The sequence below is a fragment of the Sebastes fasciatus genome, chromosome 10 (assembly GCF_043250625.1).
Source record: "Sebastes fasciatus isolate fSebFas1 chromosome 10, fSebFas1.pri, whole genome shotgun sequence".
NCBI classification, from domain to species: domain Eukaryota; kingdom Metazoa; phylum Chordata; class Actinopteri; order Perciformes; family Sebastidae; genus Sebastes; species Sebastes fasciatus.
In genome coordinates this window covers 31,789,944-31,806,044 of record NC_133804.1, presented here as the reverse complement: position 1 = coordinate 31,806,044, position 16,101 = coordinate 31,789,944, and the positions used below count along the sequence as shown (strand labels likewise).

The following is a 16,101-nucleotide window of genomic DNA, read 5'->3' as shown; positions in this document are numbered from 1 at the left end:
ATTTAAAAAGTTTATGTTGTCAAATTTGAAAAGGTCTACATTTAGGTCTGTATTGAGTCAAATTAAAGGTCTTATTAATTGAATTGAACATTTTTATGTTATATATATATTTTTTTAAATAATACACCCACAGAGCTTGTAGAAAGGTGCCGAATAAAAGTATTATTATGGTTGTGAATTATTAATCATTTAAAAATTTTTGGCAGGTCCTAAATTAATGTTTTGTTTATCTCTGTTTATCTTAAGACAGGTAACCTGAAAAAAATCCAGGTTACCTGTGTCCTTCGGTGACACAGAGGCGCATGATTTCTTTCAGATTACCTGTTTCATGTACTACTGTCACGATATCGAGACCGTTTTATAAAAAATATTTATTTTTAATAATATTTGCTCCAATTTCACCTATTTCAGCTTTAATTTTTCTAAATACAGACCTAAATGTAGACCTTTTCAAACTTGACAACATAAACTTCTAAATGGGCCCCTTTGTATTTCCTGTTGCAATGATTGTTAATGCAGTAGCTGACATGAAGTCAAATTGGACCAAAGCTGTTTCAGTAACCTTTGTGTTCCAAATGCCATTAAATGTCTGTATTTGTGCAGATATTATTATTATTATTTTTTGCATTGTTTTTAATTATGTGTATTTTCTTTGGCACAGAAATATATTTCCTGATGAGTAACGTTTCTATCTAATCTTATCTGTAATATATCTCTCTCTCTTATTTTGAAGGCGGCCGCCCCCTCGCTTCCGGTCTGCTCCTCGTGTCTTTGACTTGACGCAGCTGTTGAGCTTTTGACATCGCATCACAAAAAGGGCTGAAAACACGAAGCTGCCAGCAGCTTCACCACAACAGACCGACACGGAGACACACAGACTCTACCGCTGGGCGGAACCGGCGTGTTTTTAACCTAAAAGAACGACTTTAAAGGAACTAATGAAGTCTGAGTCTGGACGATGATCTCCTTGTTGAATATCTTCATGACGAGGCTGAACTTTACCGAGTCGGTGCAGCAGCAGCAGGAGGAGAAGGAGGAGAAGGAGAGCTGGTGTCACTGCTGCAGACAGTGAGGTGGTTTCCTCCGCATTAAAACAGACTGGTAACGACACGTACCCCGGTTATATAGGAGGTTATAGGAGGTTATAGCAGACAGCAGCGTGTTGTTTATAGCAGTCCAGCAGATAGCAGCTTTCTTGTTTATAGCAGACAGCATCTTTGTTGTGATGTGAAGCCAGAGATGATCAACTTGAAGGAAAGTTGGGTGAGACGGCGCATCAAGAGAAAGTGATGTTTCTGCAGCATTAAGACGAGTTTAGTTAATGCATAAACCCTCTCTTGATTTAAAGTTATACTAGTTTAATGTAATCAAGAGAAAGTGATGTTTCTGCAGCATTAAGACGAGTTTAGTTAATGCATAAACCCTCTCTTGATTTAAAGTTATACTAGTTTAATGTAATCAAGAGAAAGTGATGTTTCTGCAGCATTAAGACGAGTTTAGTTAATGCATAAACCCTCTCTTGATTTAAAGTTATACTAGTTTAATGTAATCAAGAGAAAGTGATGTTTCTGCAGCATTAAGACGAGTTTAGTTAATGCATAAACCCTCTCTTGATTTAAAGTTATACTAGTTTAATGTAATCAAGAGAAAGTGATGTTTCTGCAGCATTAAGACGAGTTTAGTTAATGCATAAACCCTCTCTCTAACTGAAGTTATACTAGTTTAATGTGTGAGGTGACCATGGAGGAGCAGGAGAGGGAGATCTCCGACCTGGACCCTCAGGAGACCTCCTCCACGATGCATGTGGTGCAGGAGAACGGAGTGATGCTGGTGGTGAATCAGAGCCAGATCCAGCCTCCCTTCAGCGTGCTGCTGGCCACCATCATCTACTGCGCGGAGTTCATCACGGCGGCGGTGCTCTGCAGCATGTACCACAAGACCGACGACGTCATCTGGATGAGCTTCACCATCATCTTCATGCTGCTGCCGGCCGTGCTCATCCAGCTGGCCCTCACCTTCATCCACAGAGACCTGGGTCGGGACCGGCCCCTGGTGCTGTTCCTGCACCTGCTGCTGCTGGGGCCTGTCATCAGGTAGGTGATGGAGAGGTCAGGGGTCAGCCTGGTGCTGGGGGTGGTGTTTTAAAGGTCCCATATTATAAAAAAAGTGAGATTTTCATGTTTTTTAATTATAAAACAGGCTTAAGTCCTATATAAATACCGTGAAAGTATCGAAACACTCAATCCACAGGGAAACACACACCTATATCTGGAGAAACTCTGTATTTACCAGATGGCACAACAGATTTGAGTCTTAGTGCTACAGCTTCTCTCAATATTGACCATATAATGTCCTTGACAAAATGCAAAAAGCAATGACAAAAATGGTTAAATAGACTAAAGATAAGCAGAACTTCTGTGGTTTGTTGAGTCATCATGACGAGCTTTTCTCGCAAATCCATCGTGGCGAATAGTTCTGTTGAAGCTTAAAATGTCTCCATTATTATCCATTATTTTTCATCACGTAAGATATTTCTACCTCCTATAGCATCATTAAAGGTCCCATATTGTAAAAAGTAAGATTTTCATGTCTTTTATATTATAAAACAGGTTTTAGTGCTATATAACTACTGTGAAAGTATCGAAATGCTCAATATACGGAGAAACACACACAGCCCGTATTCAGAAACTCTGCATTTGAAACAAGCCGTCAGTATTGCTGCCCATTCGTGATGTCACGAATATACAATATTTAGACCCTTTACACAATTTTAAACGTAAACACTCTAAATGTGTCCCAGCTTATTTCCTGGTTGCAGTGAATGCCATCAGCTGACAGGAAGTAAACATGGACCCAAGCTGTTGCCTAGCAACGCAATTCTGTTGCAATTCCATCAAAATGCGCTAAAACGGAGCGTTTCAGACAGAGGGTGAATACAGGTATATTTAGACAGACGGTATGAGAAAAAATTAAGTTTTTTTTTAACATTACAGCATGTTAACATGTTATAGTAGAAACACAAAATACAAGTATGAACCTGAAAATGAGCACGATATGGGACCTTTAAGAAGCTGAAATCAGAGAATTTTGACTTTTTTTTACTTAAAAAATTACTCAAACCGACTACCTCAACTGATGACTAACTAATCTATTAATCATTGCAGCTCTAATCCTGTCCATTTTTTTCCAGTACGTGGTGTTTTAATAATACTTTTAAGGTGTTTATCCAACCTTTCAGCCAGCCAGTGATAAATGTGATTTGTAGTAAATCACCTAAAAATATCCACAAAATAACCTGTAAGTTTAAAGTTTAAAGCCCTGAAAATTCACGTCTTCCCAAACAGGAAATTTTATTAGAGAAAAGTTTATATTATTCTATATAAATACCAGCGGTGCAACGGTTCAACATGCCCACGGTTTCAGTTTGTTTTGTACATTAGTGAGTCGAAAAAACAACCATTTCTATTGTGTTTGAACTCCAAAATATAGAAAATAAATTGGTTGATTGATGCTAATGAATGTTTTTTCTATATTATATGAAGCCATACGTGAAATAAGGCAGACTACTTAATGGTCAAGTCATCCTATGTTCAGATAACTGCCTCTTCTGTGTCTCTGGCACCTCATCAGATAATTGGCAGGCCTGTACTTAATAGTGGTGCAACGGTCCCATTTGTAAGTGTAGTAAGTAAGTGCCCTGGTGAGGATTTTATGCTTTTCTTGGACATAAATGATAATAAACTGACTATATCTTTGACTTTTACACAGTTGGTCCAACAAAACAAGACATTTTGAAGACAACACTTTGGACATGTTAGACACTAAACAATTAATTTAGAAAACTTTATCGATTAATCGATAATGAAAATAACCGTTACTTACAGCCCCACATCTTACTGCTGTGGTTTTACTCCGCTATCCATCTTACTGGACGTGCAACTTCCCTTTTCCATTTGCAGCGCGGTAGCTTCAGTTAATGGGATGCAAATTGTCCATCTCTGTTGAGTGCATTATGGAAACACTGACTTTCAGTCAGCATCCATCTGTTGTAGTTCATCAACTACATTTGATCAACCGCGTTCAGACTGTTGCAGCATCATGATTTCTGCGCTGACTGAGCTGAGATTCACAGATTTTGGCGCTCATTAACGGGATCACACTCCAGATGGAGAGCCTGTCCAGTATGAAGAGGAACAGGAGGGACGACTGAACATAACAACCTCCCACATCCTCAAAAGTGTTGAATAGACTCCAGAATAGAGCTGCAACGATTAATTGATTAGTTATCAACTATTGCACAATATTTTAATAATCCATTTGAGTCATTTTTTTTTATACTTTATTTTTTGTTGTTTTACAACAACAAAGAAACAAAGAAACAATACAGACAACAAAAGACAGACAGGGTCATCCTGAATGAGAATAGATGCTTAACATCATATGACATTATAAACATTTATAGGAGAAGAAAAGAAACTGAGTAACATAGCAGTATGCAAGTCCCCGGTTCCTTAGAGTCCCAGAATGTCCTTTAAAGTCTTAGAGGTCCCCCTAGTCCAACATCATTTATTGGGAGAAGGAAGCAAAGTTTTCCACAACAAAATACCTGTACAATAAGGTCACTTCTCAACTCAATTCACTTCAGGTTCAAATAAGATTTCCATCCAGTTCTTCCAGTATTTTTCACATTTTTGGTGGCATGTCTCAGAGAGAAAGTCAGTTGTTCCATACTCTAAATTTCTTTCCATTCAAGGACTGTTTGGAGATCCCTTATTCAACCCTTTCCTGGTTATGGTTCTATTCTGCTACCAGCTAAAATTATCTGTAATAAATATCTGTCCTGCTTTTTCAGCCCAGTTTGCACATTTTCCAAAATATATAACACTGAAAGTTCAAATCAAGCTCTGAGCTAGTTATTGATCTGATCGCGGTGACGACGTCTACCCAGTAAGAAGAAATATTAGGGCATTCCAAAAAGTTGTGAAAATGACCAGCAGACATATTACCACACAATCTCTAACACTGACCAAGCTCAGGTTTGTTACTCTGATTCCAGCTCCTTAAATGTGAACAAAACAAGACATTTGTCATTTTGGGCTTTGGGAAACACTGATGGACATTTTTCACCATTTTCTGACTTTTTATAGACCAAACAACTAGGGCTGCACAATTAATCGAATATTAATTGGGATCACGACGTTTTAAAATGCAGCCATAGAAAACTCTGCTGCGCATCAAATCAAGCGCTTCCTAAACTAACAGCCAGATCATGGCCACCGCTCAGCGTCTCCTCTCTGAGCTTCAATTATCCATGATTAGTCATCAAATTACTCTAGGAATCGATGTAGCCCTCAAAGTGATGTTTGCGCCTGTGTTTTGAAGTCTCCGTGTAAAAAGACCCCCACAAAAATTCCCCGGAATATCCCATAATTGTAAAAACCGAATAGCCTGGTTGGTTTAGAAGAGGTTTCCAAGTCTTTTCAAAAGAATTGAGGGAACCTTTAGTAGAGAAAGACTTCAAACATCAGGAGCTTTTCCTTCCTGAGCTTCTGTGGTCAAAGTTGAACCCCCCCTCCTGCCGTCTAAACTCTAAGAACCAATCTGTCAGATGACTCTGCAGAGCCAGCTCCCACCCCCGTTGGTAACACATCCTTCACATTTATGGCTTGAACGCTACTCGGTTGTATGACCTCATCTCAGGATAACGGCCCTCGATGCTGGCTCATGAGGAGAGCGGGGGATGGGGGGGTTGTAGATGTTGCTGGAAAGTGTTCCTGAAATAATCCAGCTTGATTTATTCTTGGAAATCAACGCAGTGGAAAACGCAACGTTATAACCGTTTTTATAAATGTCTTTGCTGAGGGAGTTGTTCTGTTTAGACGCCGCCGGCTGAGAGACCTGTTTGGCGAACCGTGTCTCATTCATGGAAGATGTAGGCGTAGGCTTAAGCCGTCTGAAATTCAAATACACACTTCATACTCTCTTTCTTCTCTCTCGCTCTGAACTTTGATATGTCAACAGTGAGCCCTGAGGTGTTACAGTACTACAGGAGTTAATTGAAGGGTGTGCTATTGTTTGTTCAGGGCTAGAAATTCAACCTTGTTCTCAGCTCTTTACGAGTTTACAGGAAGAATGCTCAGCTTTCAGTGCACCTTAAAATATAACAAGTCCAATATGTTTCAAAACAGTTTGCAGATATAAGAGTAAAGATGCAGATATAAGAGTAAAAAGATGAGTGAATAAAGATCTGGGAGAGCTACAGTAGTACTTTGCAGTGCCATGCAGAAGCCAAGAAGTGATCTTATCTTCCATGCTGAGCTTGCAGATTTGATTTTAGTGTAGCGCATCAAAACAGATAAAACTCTTCAGAATACAACACAAGACTCACATTCCTCCTGCTTAACCAGATGTGATAAATGTGAGTCAACAGTGCTTCACAAATGAGGATTTAGCATGTGACCAGACCTTTCTTTCAATGCAACGGTACAGATTTGCAGTTCCCACCAATATGTGGATCAAGGTCAGGTCTATAGTTATTAACACATCGGAGATAAATCCACTCGTGTCACTGCAGGAGACGGATCGACCACCTGCAGCCTCAGAGTCTATTTCAATCTGAGTCTTAGCGAGGCATCACTTGTAGCTTAAAAGTGCTGTCTCATTTGGCGGCTGTGAGGAACCTGCAGAGCAACAGAGCGGGTGGATTTATTGATGAAGATGATGAGGATGTGTGGAGTCGAGGAGTTCAGACAGAAAAGGCTTTTATTTTGAAGGATGAAGATGTCTGGTGTTTGACACGCTGACGTGGAGACGGTTCATTATTATTATCTACAAGACTACAAGTTTGATACTGAAAAATAAATCTGGGGGATGTGGAGAAATGAACTTACCAGACCTCTGTAGCCTTATCTTGACTGGAGGCTACGTTAGCTGAGTTGCATTATGGGTAACGTAGGCACCAGGGTTTTGAAAAGGAAGAAGAATTAGTGGAATTAAAAAAAGACCATATCTCTGATTCTGATTCTTTTTCATCTGCCCAGCTGCACTTATTCGTTAATAAAAGTGTAAATTGTAGTGAAACTGACTAAACGTTTAAGCCAACAATATCAAGGACCAATTGTTTATTTATTTTATAATAAATCTGGTTATTTTTAAAGATAATATAATCTCTTTATTATCTCACCAAAGGGGCTAGAGCCGGCCCTGGTGAGGGTTTAATGCTTTTCTTGGACATAAAAGATAATAAACTGAATATATCTTTGTCTTTTAAACAGTTGGTCCATCAAAACAGGACATTATGAAGACAACACCTTGGACATGTTAGACATTAAACAATTAATTGAGAAAACATTAACTATTATCGATTGATCAATAATGAAAATAACCGTTAGTTACTTACTTACAGCCCCACGTCTTACTGCTGTAGTTTAACTCCGCTATCCATCTTACTGGACGTGCAACTTCCCTTTTCCATTTGCAGCGCAGCAGCTTCAGTTAATGGGACACAAATTGACAATCTCTGTTGAGTGCATCATGGAAGCACTGACTGTCAGTCAGCATCCTTCAGTAGGCGCCAGGTTTTGAGAAGGAAGAAGGATGCGTGGAATAAAAAAAAGACGATATCTCTGATTCTGCTGCATCCATTTTGATCATTTCTGCTTAAACTGACAATCCGGTGTCTTTTAATAGCCTTAAAATCAATTTGACACAGGAGCAAACAAAAAACAAGACTATATGTGCGTTCCCATTCTACCATACTATTTAGTATGCCAGAGAAAGAGTATGTCCCAATGCATAGTATGTCAAAAAAATACCAGGATGTCCTACTACATCCGGTCGCATTCTGCAGTATGCAAGCCAGCATGGTTTTCTGGTTATTCTGACCCACAATCCTCTGCACAGCAGATATACAGTATGAGATAGAGGGTCAAAGTTCAACTCGAAATGTTATGACGAAGTAGTACGTCCCAGTTGTATGCATACTGCATGCAACAGTATGTACTTTGTAAGAGCAGCTGCAGTACGTACTAAAAGTAAAGAGATAAAGTAAGTGATTTGGAACGTGGCCTAGGGCGGTGTCTGAATATGGATACTTCTCTTAGTACATTTTCATCTAGTACACAGTTTAAAATGTACTTATTTGCGTTGTGCGTGAGTTTCGACAGGGTAGCGATGTCTCAAATGAGACCTCTTCTTCCTCTTCTTCCTCTTCTACTTCTTCTACTTCCTTGTTCTTGGTCGTGTCTAGAAGGTAACACGCAAATTGTGAAACTCTCGCAAAATGGTTAAGGTCGGTCATTGACCTTGAATGGTTACGGTTAGGATAGGTCGTTGGGCAGCAAGTCTCGCATGAGTTTTTACAAGTTTTCGTCGTCGTTGTTGTTGTTGTTGTTGTTGTTGTTGTTGTTGTTGTTGTTGTTGTTGTTCTTCTTCTTCTTCTTCTTCTTTTTCTTCTTCTTCTTCTTCTTTTTCTTCTTCTTCTTCTTCTTTTTCTTCTTCTTCTTGGCAAGCAGACAGAACATTGGCACCAACATTTCCACACTTCCACTATGTGAGGGTTGAGAAGTGTCCAACGTTCCACTCTCAACTTTTTGACCGTTAAGAGTACTACATCCGAGTACTCGTACTGTACTGCGTTTTGCCGTACTTGTCAGTGTGAACACACTCATACGAACTGAGACACAGCTTAAGAGCCTACAGTCAGGCTAGCGGCTAACATGCTCACAGTGACAATGCTAACATGCTGATGTTTAGCAGATATAATGTTTACTATCCTAGTTAAGCATGTTAGCATGAAGCTAATTTCATTAATTTTGGCGGTATTTGCTCGTAAACCAAAGACAAATTATACATTTGGCCTGTTGATGGAGCTATAGAGGGAAAGTCGTCCTCTGCAGACCATCAGTGTTATGACAACCGTTTTAATAGTTGTTGAGATATTGAGATATTTCCGTCTGGACCGAGTTACTTGTCAGACTGACCATATGGATAAAAACGAAAAAAAGAAAACTGCTAAAAAAGCAAAAGCAGCTGTTATCTGTCAGCTCACCCACTTGTTTATGATCATGAACACGTCTTTGCTCCACCTAAGAATGCTCCGCTCATGCCAGTGACTGTTAAAACCACCATGACCATGAAACATCTTTCAATATCAAAGTGAGCCTGCATCTCTTTGAACGCCTTGTTATGCAGTTATAATCTGTTACGCTGAGCTAGAACACACATACTGTGTTTGCTATTACAGATCATTCTGCTCCGTTTTATTCTTCTGTTTTATTTCCAGCTCTTCTCGCCCATCGCTGTGCTGCTGTAAACACAATCACCTCTGCTGCCTCTTGGCTCAGATGGGAGGTTTCCTGTGTGACTCAGGGATGTTGTAATTAGATGATCTCGTGGCTGCAGTCAAACACACTGTGTCTGCTATCAAAAGCGGAATTTCAAGTCACATTTTTTACACATGGCTGCATATAATTAACCTTTTTAAGTGCCTTGTTTAAGTTTCTTTGGAGATAAGGAGACAGTATCCACACAGTCAATAGGGCAGCTTTAAGGAGGGGGTCGGGTTCTTTACAGCTTGTCCTGACTCGTCTCCTTAAATATATGATCCTGCGGCCTTAAACTCTGTCAGCTTGGACCAGTCTCGGCATGCAGAGCTCCTTGTTTTGTGTCTGTTTGTGTTTCACAAACTCTCGCCTGTCTGACGAGGCCGTGTTAGTGTGAGCGCGATGAGCCGGGTGAGGTAATCCCTGGCGACCAAAACAAGACGATCTTGCTAAAGAGCTGCCGAAAGAATTTCCTGAATGCTCTGCCTCCCTTTAGTCAGAAAACATCGGGAGTCAGTTGACCTCGTTTTAAGGCCAACTTCCTCCTTCATCGTTTGTGTGCCATTTGTCGCACCATGCTGCTGTATTCACACAGATTGCATGTTTAGACTGCAAATACAGAGCAGTAGAGCCCGTGTGTTTCCTTTTTATAAATCCATAAGTCTCTGCCTCGGAAGTCGGCATATTGATTCTCTCTTGGCTAATGCATTCATCAGCCCTGCTGTTTCTTTTCCCCCCTCCCCTAAGTGAAATTCAGTCTGAATCCTAAGTGCACGCTGGCTGGCGTTCAGCACCCTCGCCACTGCCTCCTCGGCCCCATTGTGCTGCCAGATCTCCAGGGAGAGGGTGTCGGTAAATCAGGTTTTTGGTCTGTCGTAGACCTTGTACACTAAAGCTGAGCGGCCCTCATCTGCCCGTTGCTATCAGTCTGGGAGCAAATACACTCATAGTGTGTGTGTGTGTGTGTGTGTGTGTGTGTGTGTGTGTGTGTGTGCTGGTTTAGAGATAACAGCGAGCTTCCAAATAATGACCTGATTTCCCACCACGCCAGCCTCTAACGTTTTGGGTCAAACACAGTTCAGGGACGAGTGCGGGAAGCTTGGCAGTGGACAGTTTCCCTGCTCGCAGCAGCTGAAGCAACACATCCGACTGCGGTCTCTGGAGTGTCAGCACATAGCTGAACCACGGAGAGATTGATCCGTGTGGGATTCAAGGAGATTTCGGAGCAAAAGATAACATTCCAGCACAGTGATGTTAGTTTTAGAGCTGCAGTGGGAATCCTCAGAGAGAGGGCGAGGTTGGGTCATTTTACAAGTTGTTATTAAGGGATTATAATGTTGGCATTTTGTTGTTGGCAGCAGGTGGAAACCTTGCACTTCCAGTTCAGGTAGTTTTCTTGTTGCAGCTTGAACTTACTTGAAATTATTTTAAGAAATGTATGTCCTTTGGGCCTTTTAAAAAAACAGTCTGGAAGCATTTGAATATATTATTTTAATGTAGAAACAATTAAATTAGCCAGAAATCCAAATTATTTGTTGAAGATTCAAATACTTTCTTTAAAGTCTGAAACCTCTCGCGTTGGAAAACTTGTTTCCCTCCTCCTCCTCCTCTTCTTCCCTCTGAATAGTGTTGGTTTCGGCCCTGCAGCTGAACACAGAGAGCATTTACCTTGCAAACGTTGAGAGAACCACACCCAGAGACAGTTTCAGTGGATCCATTCAGGCCACCGGGAACTGTGCTTTCTTTCTTCTGGCTGCCCTCTGCTGGGCTCTCGGTGCTCCTGTTTGTGTTTGTTTAGCTGTGATTTATAAAGATTAGGTGTGTTTATGTTGGATCCCGTATGTGAGTTAACATTTCTGAGATTATGTGTACAATATCTAATTTTAAAACAAGCTGCAGGCGCTGCCCCTCAATGTTTGGTGGACATCATGTCTTGCTTAAAGCTTGAAAAAATCAGATACTCGCTTCAATATTCACATGGGAAATTCCTGAAAGCATGGAGCCCTTTTTTAGATACATTCCAGATACTGTAAGTACTCGATTACTGAGTGCAGCTCGACTACATCACACAGTATTCAATCTTTCATCACAAGTCCTTGGCGTGACAGTTAGCTTTCCGTATGACGTGCTGGCAGTGACTGGGGAGGGATTGTTTATTGTTGATATACATACATTATATACATCCTTTGTTTTGACTTGTTTATTTGTAGGCATTGATGCCAGTTGCTCATAATGTATACTCATACCTGTCATTCCTCTTTGGTTACCGAATAGCGCTGCACTTTTGCTATATACTGCAAAACCCCAATAAAAAGATTTTGTTTTAAAACAAGCTGCAACTTGAAAAGAAGCTGCGGAAACAAACTGCTGATTTATAACCTCTGATATTTAGCTTTATTCCACTCATATGTTTGCTTTAAAGCAATTATAACCCTCACATATTCACCCCGTGCTGATTAAATGATGTTAAAACACAAGACATCCCATTGTGGTGATTTAAACACGACGTTGCACTGCCCTCTGTTGGCGTGATAATATTACTCCACTCTCAGTGACTCTCTTCATTGCGTCCTTCAGGTGTTTCGAGGCTCTGGTGGTCTACTTCAAGGCCGGCAAGAAGAAGGAGCCGTACGTCACCATCTCCAGGAAGATCAATCTGAAGAAGGGAACGCAGATGGAGTGGGAAATCGGCCAATCGGAGCGCAACCTGGCCACTCACAGGAACGCCTTCAAGCGCACGGCGGTCATCCAGGCCTTTCTGGGCTCCGCGCCTCAACTGACGCTCCAGCTGTACGCCACCATCCAGGAGAAGTACTTCCTCCCTGCGAGATGTAAGAACGATTGACGGGGGGGTCGGGGGTTCATGCTACTGTACATGAAGACTACATGAGTATCTTTAAATATGAACACTATATGATAGGGGTGTAATGACACCTATTTACAACGATACGATACGTATCACTTTCCAGGGTTCCGATACGACTCAAGGACGATATTTGGCTCATCCTGAGCGATACGATGCGATACGATACGATGACTTGAAATCGATTCAGTAACTTTTTTTGCCAAAAATTCAGTCAGTGTGACAGGGATAAATTAATTATGGATATAAACAAGTACACACAACAACAATTAATGGCAAATACATACAGCTTTAATTAGAAAATAATAAAAAGTGCAACTGCAGGACCTGCTGATTCAGTCCTCAAGATACAAGGCAGCGCTGCTTCTGTCCTCATTTTCAGTATAAATGTTAGAGCAATAATACAGAGATCAACCTCTGCAGCTGGGCACAGAATCATTCCTCTACAAACGCTGTTGAATAATCTGCTGATTGTAATCAAGTAGACAACCTACAGTGTTCATTTGGGGTCTTTTCATACATGAAAACATACAGAAAGACATTTTAAAACTACGTTAGACTAACGTTAGTTGAGTTTTGTTAATCCCGTCGTGATAATTTGCTTCGCGGACCGTCTGCTTTCTGTTTAACATTTCTTTACTAATAAAAGTGCTAAAAAATACATCCATGTAACGTACAAAAGATTATTTACCTTGCAAATCGATTCTATATCGATATACGTACGTCTCCCGTGAAGGACAACTTGCCGAGTACCTATCGATGTAGTTGGATCGTAGGAATATAAATCAATACATCAATGTAGTAGATGAATCGTTACACCCCTACTATACGAGTATCTTTAAATATGAACACTGTGTGTTGCACTCTTTATACCTGGCGAGGTTGAAATACCTCTAAAATGAACTTGATGTTTGCAGCTCTTTAAGACTGACTCATCACCCTGAATTAATACTGTACACATCCAATTGAATTTCATTGACAGTTTTAGTGAATGTAAATGCTGTCAAGTATGGATGGAAGATTTTAAATAGCCTCATATAACCCAGTAAGTCCTTTATTTTATATATATATATATATATATAAGCTGGAGATTTGTGCAAACTGAAACACTAAGAAAAGTGAGTGGACACAGTATAAAATAATCTGGTTTTCCATTAAAACAAGACTAAGAGTCTAAAGAAATCAGCTCTGTAGGCTCAGCACTGCTAACATGCTAATGTTAAGCAGGTATAATGTTATATATTCATATATATCCATATTCACAATCATAGTTTAGCGTGTTACCAGGCCAGCTAATTAGCATTAAACAGTACAGCGGAGGCTGATGGGAGTGTTATTAGTTTAAGTATTAAGTTTAATATAAAGCAGTGGTTCCAAAAGGGGGGTCCCGGGACCCCCAGGGGTCCTTGAGGAGGTTTCAGGGGATCATTTATTTTCACTATAATTCTTTCCATAACTAACACAATGACAAAATATATAATAATTTTGGCTCATGTGTTTCATACACTGTCAGACATTTAAAAGCTAAAATCCGTTGGGGGACCCTGGGACACAATCTCATCAAACGGGGCTCTGTGGACTAATTTGTGTCAGTTTCGGGGTCCTCGACATGAAGAAGTTTGGGAACCACTGATGTAAAGTATTTGACAAATACTAAAGTTTGACCTGCTGATGGCGCTAGAGGAACAATGAAGGGATCATAGTCTAGAGACGATTCAGTCTGGACCAAAGTGGTGAACCGAAAAGTAGTTTTTTATCGTACGAGTGCTTCAAAAGTATGAATGTTTTTGAAAATGTATTATATTACTTAACCAAGGATCTTTCTACATTAGATTGTTTTCTTCTATTTTATATTAGACTTAGTGTCAGAAATAATCAGAGCGAAGGGCAAAATTGCCCCCAAATTCAAGGTGTTTGCCCGAGAGCTGCAACGATTAATCGATTAGTTGTCAACTATTAAATTAATCGCCAAATATTTTGATAACGATTAATTACAATTTAAAAAAAGTCAAAATCATCTGATTCCAGCTTCTTAAATGTGAATATTTTGTTTCTTTACTCCTCTATGACAGTAAACTGAATATCTTTGAGTTGTAAAACGCAACAAAGGGGGCAAAAATAATTGTGGTTGTGGATGTAAATACCTCCAATACTATTCTACTCTGAGTGTAAGTGAATACATTTGAATATATATTGATAATATGAGGAGTCCTCTGTTGAATGATGTTGATATAAGTGTGACAGCTGACTTGTGTTTGTTTTTCTCAGTGGCTCTGATGATCATCACGCTGATCTCCATCACATACGGGGCTCTGGTCTGCAGCGTCCTGGCCATCCAGATCAGATACGACGACTACAAGGTCCGCCTGCGCCCTTTGGCCTACCTGTGCATGATCGTGTGGCGAGTCCTGGAGATCGCCACCCGGATCACTGCTCTAGTCCTCTTCAGCACGGCGCTCACCCACTGGATAACCCTCGTCAGCATGGGCAGCCTGCTCTTCTTCTTCTTCCTCCCCTGGGTGGAGTTCTGGGCCCGGAAAGGCTCGCTGAAGGAGAGCATGGAGAAGAACTACTCTAAGCTGGGCACCACGGTGGTGCTGTGCATGTTCACGCTGCTCTACGCCTGCATCAACATCTTCTGCTGGTCGGCGGTGCAGCTGGACCTCTCCCACCGGGAGCTCATCGAGAGGAAGCAGCGCTGGGACCGCATCGCCATTTACTACAGCGGGCGCTTTGTGGAGAACTTCCTCCTCATCACGCTCTGGTACTTCTTCAAGTCGGACTTCTACGAGTACGTGTGCGCGCCGCTGCTGGCCGTGCAGCTGCTGATCGGCTACAGCCTCGCCGTGCTCTTCATGCTGCTCTTCTACCAGTTCTGCCACCCCTGCAGACGCCTCTTCAAGCACAACGTGCACGACTGCCTGCACTGCGTCTGCTGCCGCCCGGGGAGGAGGGGAACGGGAGGTCGACGGGCGGGGATGCCGCCCTCTTACTCCACCGCCGCCACCATGGTGCTGGTGCCGGAGGAGCCGCTGGAGCTGCTGGACCCCCAAAACTCACAACCCCTCGACCTCACCAGCCAGCTGGGAGAGCGGGAGACGGCTATCGTTGCAGACATGATGCAGGCGGCCTGAGGAGGGGGATTAAATGAACACGTTCTCTGCAGGCTGCACCTCTAAACTTTGAGTACTTTAACACAAAAAGTGTTTTTGAGTTAGCGGGGTGATGAGTTAGAGGACAAACCTTTTCTCTTAAGTGCACAAAACTTTACTAATTCAGTTGTGAGAGGGATCTTTATCTTTAGGGGGGTTACGTACACTTGTTGGGGGGCACGACGAGGCCCCGGTGCACCAAAGAATGTAGCACGTCGAGATGCACAAAGGCCGCCTTGAGAGAGCGCCGCTGGGTCGTGTTCAGGACGGAGCCAGGTGGGCGGGAAACGTGCCAACAGTGTCTGTGAAAAACTGACCAGGAGGGACAACCCCAGTTTACTTCCTCTCACTCAGGGTTTACACGCCATGAACGCCCCGTTTGCACACATTTGCACACGTTTGCTGCACTAAACTAAAAAAAAAAAAAAGCAGGAGGGTGATAAAAGGTCAGAATGTATCTTCCTCTTAACTTAACAACATAAACCTGCTGTGACGAATGCCTGGTGTTGTTCACTGCTCAGTCTGGTTGATTTAAAAAGGTTTTAGTTTTACAAAAAAGTGCACGAAAATATGTCAAAAGTTGGTGAAATATTCAGTTGAAAAAGACTTGATGGAATATCACGAGTGGTGTTTAAAGTTAACCTTCCAGCTGATGATGAATTAATAACCAGACTGACACTGAGTAGTTTATGTTTCGTCTTCGTTCAGTGCCTTCACTACTGTTGTTTTACTTGAAACCTAAATAAAATAATCTAATGTCCAC

At 41.4% G+C, this 16,101-nt stretch overlaps 1 protein-coding gene across 2 annotated transcripts; it reads left to right on the top strand.

The window, feature by feature from the left end:
* The first annotated feature begins 779 nt into the window (after positions 1–779).
* Positions 780–16,100, top strand: xkrx (XK related X-linked). Of its 2 annotated transcripts, XM_074649438.1 has the most exons (4): positions 780–1,473; positions 1,631–2,093; positions 11,901–12,154; positions 14,455–16,100. In XM_074649438.1, the coding sequence occupies exons 2-4, from the start codon at positions 1,726–1,728 to the stop codon at positions 15,318–15,320; spliced, it is 1,488 nt and encodes a 495-aa protein (XP_074505539.1). In that variant the 5' UTR covers positions 780–1,473; positions 1,631–1,725; the 3' UTR covers positions 15,321–16,100. The 2 variants fall into 2 exon arrangements, with proteins under 2 accessions (XP_074505539.1, XP_074505538.1); XM_074649437.1 differs by having other exon boundaries at positions 861–2,093.
* The last annotated feature ends 1 nt before the right edge of the window (position 16,101 follows it).